Here is an 8,653-nt window from a genome sequence, read left to right as displayed (position 1 = left end):
GAGAGCCTTGGTCTCTGAGATCTCTCGCCGGCTGCGGGGGGCTCCGGCTTAGGCGGCGGATCATCTGTGGCCTCCCTGGGACCTCGGCTCCCGTGCACCCTCCGGCCCGGCCCACCGCCCTGCCTCGGCTGGCTCGGAGATGCGGCCCTTCTTGAGAACAGGTGAAGGGCAGCGGGGCCGGGAAGAAGGGGCTGCGGGTGGGGGCGTCGGGACACTGGGCTTTGTGTGGGTCCCGTGCAGGGGAGGAGGTGTGCAGCCCCGGGCAGGGCCGCGGCCCGAGGGTGGTCAGCGGGCGCCTTGGCTCGGAAGGGTGTCCGGGCCGGGCCCCGAGAACACGGACAAGGTGGATTGTGTGAGGACTTTGGCCGCAGATGGAGCGGAGCCGGCTCCCCGGCGGAGAGGCCAGCGGCGAGGCGGCCAACCGGATGTTGAGTCTGTAGGAAGGACCTTGAGGTCTGCTTGGTGTTTGGGCTGCCGGGGGGCGGCGGCCCAGAGTGTGGAGCGCGCAGCGCGCGGGGCTCGGCGGCCGGCGTGGGCGAGGCAGCAGGCCTGCACACCTCTGCAGCCGCAGGGCCGGGCCCAGGACGCCTGAACTGAGGCCGACCAATGGTCAGAGCGTGAAAAATAAATGCAGTTCAGGGTCTTTCTTTCTTTTCTACATCAGAGGTCTTTTCTTTTTTGTCTCTTTCGGAGATACCTGGATTTGGTCCAGAACAGGTTGCCCGCGGGAGGGCCCCGCGAGCGGCGGCGCGCGAGGGAGGGAGAGAGGGAGGGAGGGCGAGGAAGAGGGAGGGAGGGAAGGAGGGCGGGCAGCGGCGGCTGCGGTGGCCGGGGCTTCCCTCCCCCCGGCGGAGGCGGCTGCCCTGCATCTGTGGCCGTGGGGAGCCGAGGAGCAGGTAACGAAGGCGCTTCCCGAGGCGGGACTGGACCAAGCCAGAGGGACCGAGTCTTCTGGGTCTCTGCCGGACGCCCTGGAGGGGAGAGAAGGTAGGGAGATCGGCGCGCTCCCGGCCTGGCAGAGAGGCCTGGGGAATGTTGAACCTGTATTTGATTTCAGACTCACACTCATGTTGTGAGTCTGTCTGCCTCCGGAGATGCGGTTTGCCTGTCTGTCTGTCCATCTGAGACGTCCTAAACCCTAGGCTGTCCAGCCAAAGGCTGAAAAAAATCGGCAAAAATTCGTCGGAATGTGCACTTTCATTCATTGGATTCTCGGCGACTCAGTGGGGCTGGTGGCTGGGCTCCCAAGTTGGAGGGCGCTTTCCTCCTGCTTTCTGGACGCCAGAACCTCTGGTTCCCTCCGCCATGGGCTGAGTTTCCGGCTCCAGGTTCGCGGGTTGCCCTGAGGTTTGAGGCCAGACAGCTCCTAGTCTGGCAGGGAGGGCGGGGGAAGAGACTAGCGGCTCTGGCTCCTTAATTGTACTTCGGACCCGTATTGTCTCTCCTTTCGCCACCTCCGCTTCCTCAGTCTGGGCTCCAAAGTCACTGCAAATTTCCTTGCGACACATACATCACACAAAGATCAGGTAACCAGGCGCCCAGGACCACGGGGGGCTCCAGGCGGAGAGCACCCCTAGCTCTGGGGCCGCTCCCCCTCCACCCACTCCCCAGGCTGGGAAACCAGATCGGGTTGGGGGAGCGGAAATAGCCCCGTTTGCTGCGGGGCGCAGGGCAGGGGGCCGGAGGGAATGCAGGCCGTGGCGTTGAGAGGGCCACGTTCACAGGCCCTGGGGGTTTCACTCCTGCTGGGCTTAGCGGCTGGACTCCTGGTGTGTAGGGATCCCGGATACCCACCTGGGGTGGGGGCAAGACGCTGGTCTCCTCGCGGCGGGCCAGGAGAATTCAGTTTCTGCTTCCAGCGCAGGCCTGAGCTAGGAGGAGTTGTGTGTGTGGGTGTGTTTTTCCCAACAAAGAGGGATCAGGAGAGAAAAGGGGGGAAAGGAGTGGGGAACCGAGGAGGGGGCGGGGAGGAGGAGAGGGCAGCGGAGAGGTGAACTGAGCCCATTTCAGGGGGAGAAGGAAAACGAAAGCAAATGGAGCACGCAGGGCCTCCTCCGCGCAGGCGGGTGCTGACGAGCCGGGAGCGGGCGCCCTGCCTGCGGCTGCGGGAATGACCCGCTGGGGGACGGGGAGAAAGCCTGTTTTAAATGTAATCCGAACTTGACGGTGTGGATTGAACCGGAGGGAATTTAAATCACTAAAAGGGAGGTGCAGGGCCAGGGGAGGGGATCAGTCTAACCTGTCTTTCTGTCTGTCTGTCCTGCCCACGGTGGTGCTAGCTTGATTGTGATCCCAGCTGTCCAGGTCTGAGGTGATGTAGTCAGGGTGCTCCTCCCCCTGAGGGGGCTCTCCTCTGCCCAGTGCCGTCTTTTGGGGTCAGAAGAGAGCTCTAAGAACCACAGTGAATGCACAGCTGCTAGCTAAAGCTGGAGTCCTCCCATCTCCCAACAGGGACTCCCAGTGGCCTCCAGTCCCTCAGGCTCCCCATCGGTGATAAGGAAAATTGAAGGGAGTGGTGGGGGTGAGAAGGAGTCTGGGAACCTGGCAGGCTTAACTGAACCTGGGAAGACAAACTCCTCCTTCTTGGTGCTTCCACATCCTTGTGCCCTCCAGGTCTGGATTTGGGGAGAGCCCCAGGGTCTGCTTCAGAGCTCTGACCTGCCACCCCACCTCCAAATGCAGAGGATGGGGGTACCGTCCACATGTAGTTGTGGAACCCGAGGGACCTCGCCTGGTGGCCTGGTGAACTCAGGAATTCTCAGCCTCTTCCAGCCCCCCTCCCTCAGGCTGCCTCTCTTAGCAAGGCCCAGGCAAAATGGGGCGTTGGTGGGGAGGGGGCTATGGGTGAGGCCTGCTTCCAGATCCACAGCTGTGTCTGTGCCTGAGTGGGGAGGGTCTGAGTTCATGCTCTGAAGCGAAGGCGACAACCTCCCCTCAGTCTCACAGGGAATTTGATGGCAGCAGAGAGCGTGGGCCTGGTGATCCTGGCTGCCCCACTGCTGCTGCCTCTGCCGGGTGGGCAGGCTGCTCAAGAGTTGAAAAGAAGGTGGTGGCCAAGCTGGGTAGGAGAGAAAGGGGCATCTGTTTACAGCCACTGTGTCTGGGGGGGGCTTTCCCAAATAGTAGAAGCCCATAGGAGAGAGGCTTTGGGGGCAGCTTCCTTCAGGGAAGACTGAGGTAGAGACACATGGGCCCTGTCCCCTGGCGAAGACAAAAAGGAGGAGCCGGCGGGCTTGAAACCTTCTCCTTCATCCTGTCTTCTTTGCTCCTTGATTGAGAGCGTGGCTCAGCTCCCAGCTGCCTGGGTAGCTGCCTGGGCCGAGATAGGGTTCTATATCCTGGAGGCCTGGTGTCCCCACCTCAGCAGGTCGCCCGGGAGGGGCAGGAGAGGAGGCCTCTTCCTCCTTTGTGTCCGGACAGAAGTGGCCGCCGCGCCCAGAGCCAGTCCCGCGGCAAAGGCCCGGCCAGCCAGCGGGTTGCACAATGCCACGGCTGCTCGGCCAGCCAGCCCGCGCCCTGCCCGGTCCTGCCTGCCTGTCGCCGCCCTTCCTCCGACTCTCTCTGCATGCCTTCCTTTCCCTGCTCTTCCCTCTCTTTTCATCCTGCCTCCCCTCTTTTCTGTCTTTCTTCCCTGTTTCTTTTATTCTAATCCGTTTTCTTCTTTCTTTCCCTCCTTCCTTCCTCCCTTCCTCTCTGGGGACCTGGCGCCGTGCTTCAGTCTTGCTGTCGCAGACTGTCTCGGGCTCAGTCTCTCTCAGGCTCTGTCCCCTGATGTCCTCTTGGTCACAGTCTGGCCCCGGGCCCTCTGAACGCTCCGCGGCTCTGCTCAGCATTGCCAGCAGCCACCCAAGAACCAGGCAGGGTCCCCGCCGCCAGGGCTGAGGGGGAGGTGCTGATGGCGCTGGGGATTTGGAGGAAGCCTAGGCAGGGGGACTGTAACCTGCAGTCTTTTCCTTGAACTAGTGAGGGAGAATTTTTGATTGACAGCTAACCCAGCTCCATCAAGGCCAAAGAGATATTCTGTTTCTTGCTGTAACTTGACTTTTCCAAAACCAGTCCAGTCGAGGGGGAGGAGAAGATAATCAGAGCTGAGGGTGAAGAGGCTGAGGGCCCCGGGTTGCCTCTCCCCAGCCAGGTACTTCTCACGTCCCCCCCCATGCGTCGAAATCCCAGCCCCGCTAGACCGAAAAGGAGAGAACCCGAGAAGGGGAGGAGCAGGGACTGGGGTGGGGGCCTGGCAGGCTGGGGTCAGTGCTGCGGGCTGCAGACAGACCCTTCCCCCTCAACTTTCCTCACCCCCCCCCTTCTCCCAAACACACACATTGCAGTCTCTGGAACACCTCTCTCTAGCCCCTCTCCTTAGAGGAGACAGGTTGACAGAGATGCAGGAAAAAAGCAGCCTCCGCCCCCTCCCACAACCCCTGGTGTTTGGTCCCCTCCTGAGGACAGGAATGGAAAAGAAGAGCAGACATCTCCAGTCTGAGAAACCTTGTCCTTCTCTGCTGCCTCAGAGCCTGTGTCTTAGCCTCAGCTCCTGCCTGTTTCCCTTGGCGCAAACTGGACTATTCCCTGCTGACCCTGAAATTGCACCCCTCTTTCAAATTCACTCTGCCCTGTGTCTCTGGGGATATCACCTGCTCTTCTCTCCCACCCCCACCAACTTCCTTGCCCCTCTCTTGCACCCACACTGAGAATTTCCTGCTTGCCTTTGCCCACTTTTGCTAAACCACCATGGGACAGTCTGATGGAAAGCAGAGGGCTGGGCAGTGAACCCCAAATTCAAGGAGGAGGGTAGCAACCAACTTACTGAGGGGGGAGGAATCCAAGTTGTGTCATCTTCCCTGCCATCACACTGCCCCCTCCAGAATTCCTGTGTCTGACTCCAAAGAAATTGCTTTCTCCCATTCCTTCATAGCTTTTTTTCGTTCCAAAAACAGCCTACAATTTTATTTAATGAAAGACACATTTATGAACAATCAAATGATCCTCATAAAAATTTTATTGAAGGACGTAAAAACAAGCTACTTGCCCAAGACCGAGGTCGCTCTCTTGCCTTGCCCGCTCTCACCCTGGCTCTCTGCAGACAGAGCCCCGGTAGTGACTTCTTTTTTTGGGGGGAGGGTAGGATGTCTCAGAGATGGAGTTGAGGGCAAAAGAGGGCGAACAGGAAGATGGGACGGGGACACCCCACTGAAGTTGTGTAGATCTCTCCTCCACTTCTTCAGGCTGGCAAAGAAAGATAAAGATACAGACAATAAATTTAAAATAAAGACGTTTGCATATCTGTGCCAAAGCAAAGAGAGGACTTCTGGTGACAGAGGTGTATAAGGTCCCGAGGTCCTACCCCTCCTACCCTTGGGCCACCTTCCCCAAGCTTCCCCTGCCCCAGATTTGGGGGGCTGAGTTGGCCAGTGGCAGAAGGACGCTCCCCCTTCCCTCCTTCCCTCCCTCCACCCCAGCTTCCCCAGTCCCCTCCCACTCTCCCTCCCTCGCTGCTGCTGCTCCAGAAAGAAATACATACATACACACTATTTAAAAACGCATTTTTAAAAGCCACGTTCCGAACTGACAATCGCTGATCTCGGCTCGCGCAGAGACTGCGGGAGCGTCGGGACCGACAGAGACGGATTACGTCAAGAAATAGTTCCTCCACCTACCTCGGCCGGCCTCTCCGCCCCTGCGGGGCTCCAGCGCCCAGCTCAGTCCCGAGGGTCCGAGAACCCTGGCTTCGGGGACTGGCACTGGCACCCCATTAAGAAATTCTCCCGGGGTGGGGGCGGAGGCCATCTGCTTATGGGTGGACACCGGCAGGGGCTTCTGTGCTGAGATGCGAGTTGTCCTGAGGGGGCGGCGGGTCCTTGGGTCCAGAGTTGCGGACCCCCAGGAAAACGCAGGTCGCGGGGATCAGCAGAGAGAAGGGGGTGGGAGAAGGGGAAAAAAAAAGCCAGGAAAAAAAGCCCCTGCGCATTGATCCGCGCCGTATTTTTGGGTAAATACGATCACGTGGGGGCCAGGGAACCAATGAGCTGCGGGGAAAAGGCTGGAAAAATAATTACCTGCCTTGATTGTTCTGTGAGCAGATAAAAAGTACATATACAGTTCATACAATAATCTTATGTATGTAAAACCCTGTTACGATGTCGGCGACGGGGCCCATCAGTAACTATTACGTGGACTCGCTCATCTCTCACGACAATGAAGACCTCCTAGCGTCCAGGTTTCCGGCCACAGGGGCTCACCCCGCCGCCGCCAGACCCAGCGGTTTGGTGCCGGACTGTAGCGATTTTCCGTCCTGTAGCTTCGCGCCCAAGCCGGCAGTGTTCAGCACGTCGTGGGCGCCCGTGCCCTCGCAGTCGTCCGTGGTCTACCACCCGTACGGCCCCCAGCCCCACCTCGGCGCCGACACGCGCTACATGCGGACTTGGCTCGAGCCGCTGTCCGGCGCCGTCTCCTTCCCCAGCTTCCCGGCCGGGGGCCGTCACTACGCCCTCAAGCCGGACGCCTACCCCGGGCGCCGCGCCGACTGCGGCCCGGGCGACGGCCGCAGCTACCCGGACTACATGTACGGCTCGCCCGGGGAGCTGCGCGACCGCGCCCCGCAGACCCTGCCCTCGCCCGAGGCGGACGCCCTCGCCGGCAGCAAGCACAAAGAGGAGAAGGCCGACCTGGACCCCAGTAAGTTGGGAGCAATTTTCCTTTACAACCCGCGCGGGAGGGGAGGGGAGGCCAGGCGGGGGGAGCGGATTACAGCCCCTTGGAGCGGTGCAGGGAGCGCGGGAGAGGGGTGAGGGCGAGGACTCAATAAAAGCGAATTACCTTGGGGAGCTTTCAGGGGCAGGAAGGTCTGAGAAGGGGGCCCAGGGAGCCAGGTTGGGAGAAGGCTGAGGGGGGCTCCTCTCCCAGGAGCTGGCTTTCCTGAGACCCACGCTCCCACACCCCCAGCCCAGGGTTTTTGGCTCAGTCACTACTTTCGGAGAAATGCGGGCAGGGCCAGGGGATAGGGTGGGGGCGAGGTTCATTTTATGGTTTGGGATGAGATGGGGGAGAGATGAGGAGGACACTGGGGATAGAGAGGAAATAACCCCAAGGAGAAAAGTCACCCCTACCTCCCAGGCAGTGTGGGGGTCCTCACCCCACTAGAGATTCATAAAACAGAAGGTCCATGGGCTTCTCCCCCAGGAACCCTGGATGAGAGGTCTGAGGGCTTTCTCAGCCTGGGAACTTGGAGGGATCAGGACTTCCAGAGTTGAGGGAGAGAAGAGGGGTCCCAGTCTCCTTAAACTTGAGAGCCCTCTTCTAAGGCTCTGCAGAAGACAGGGATGGGAATGGGGGTCAGGGAGAAGGAGTGGGGAGAAGCATCTCCCCAGATTAGAGAATTGCACACACACATACACACACACACACACACACACACACACACACACACACACTCCAATCAGGGAAAGGGGAGCCTTCTGAGTATTGCAGAGAAAGGCAAGGGTAGGTTTTTTTGGGGGGAGGGGGACAGGTGAGAGCTGCAGGGCCAGAAAGAAGATAGAAGGGGAAACAGCAGGAGGAGGGGGTGCAGCCCCTGGGTGTGAGGAAATGTCTGGGGGAGACCCAGGAGGGGGCTGCAGGAAAGGATTTCCTGCAGCCCCATCAGGGGCCAGGGCCTAATTATACCCCTCTGAAGGCTTCCCTCCTTGCCCTCAGCTACTCCCATAAACCTGAAATTGGAGGCTTGGCTCCTGCAGAGCCTGTCCTGGGGCTGGCAGGAGGAGGGGGCACTGGAAGCCAAAGAGGGAAGCTAAGATACAGGGGAGCCTGTCCCCAAGGCCAGCAGCTCCCTGGGGAGAGGAGAAAGGCTTTTCCCATCCCAGCATCACCCTGAGAATTCGCCTCAGCAGGGTTGAATTCCGAGAGCGGAGATGGGGCGCTGGAGAGGGTAGTGAGGGGCTTGGGGACTCTCAGGGTCAGGAAATAGAACTGCTGAAATTTCAGGACTTGGTCGTGGGCTGGGAGGATGGGAGGGGGCAGAGGAGGAGGGAAGTGGGGAGGAGAGAGACCTCGCTATAAAAATAAAAAACAAGAGAGAGAAGCGTTTATGGGCCTATGAAACGGTTGGGAATTTGGACTTTTTATGAGGATATTCTCGAATTACTACTCTTGAAGCTGAGGAGGACCAGACTGTAGAGGCTTTGATAGCTTCGATTTCCTATAGTTTTAGGTGCTGGAAACTGAGGAGGGGAAAGATAGGGAGGGGGGAGATTGCAAAAGCAGTAAGGGGGAGGAATTCCTAAAGCAAAATGTGTCCAAATTCAGGTTCAATTATTGGGTTTGGGGAGCCTGGCTGAGCCTGGGGATGGGGTGGCAGGGGTCCTGGGCTGGAAAGGGGCTCCACTGACCCCTGCCTGTGTTTGGCCCTCCAGGCAACCCCGTGGCCAACTGGATTCACGCCCGTTCCACGAGGAAGAAGCGCTGCCCGTACACCAAGTACCAGACGCTGGAACTGGAGAAGGAGTTTCTCTTCAATATGTATTTAACCAGGGACCGTCGGTACGAGGTGGCCCGGGTTCTCAACCTCACCGAGCGGCAGGTCAAAATCTGGTTTCAGAATCGGAGGATGAAGATGAAAAAGATGAATAAAGAGAAAACCGACAAGGAGCAATCCTAA

At 59.2% G+C, this 8,653-nt stretch overlaps 1 protein-coding gene across 1 annotated transcript; it reads left to right on the top strand.

Annotated features, from left to right (window-relative positions):
* Nucleotides 1-6,137: 6,137 nt before the first annotated feature.
* On the top strand, nucleotides 6,138-8,653 carry HOXC9 (homeobox C9). Its single transcript, XM_068972013.1, has 2 exons — nucleotides 6,138-6,675; nucleotides 8,409-8,653. The coding sequence occupies exons 1-2, from the start codon at nucleotides 6,138-6,140 to the stop codon at nucleotides 8,651-8,653; spliced, it is 783 nt and encodes a 260-aa protein (XP_068828114.1).

This window comes from Capricornis sumatraensis, chromosome 4 (genome assembly GCF_032405125.1).
Source record: "Capricornis sumatraensis isolate serow.1 chromosome 4, serow.2, whole genome shotgun sequence".
Taxonomy (NCBI): domain Eukaryota; kingdom Metazoa; phylum Chordata; class Mammalia; order Artiodactyla; family Bovidae; genus Capricornis; species Capricornis sumatraensis.
Note: the sequence above shows the minus strand (reverse complement) of the source record. Positions and strands in the feature narration are given on the sequence as shown.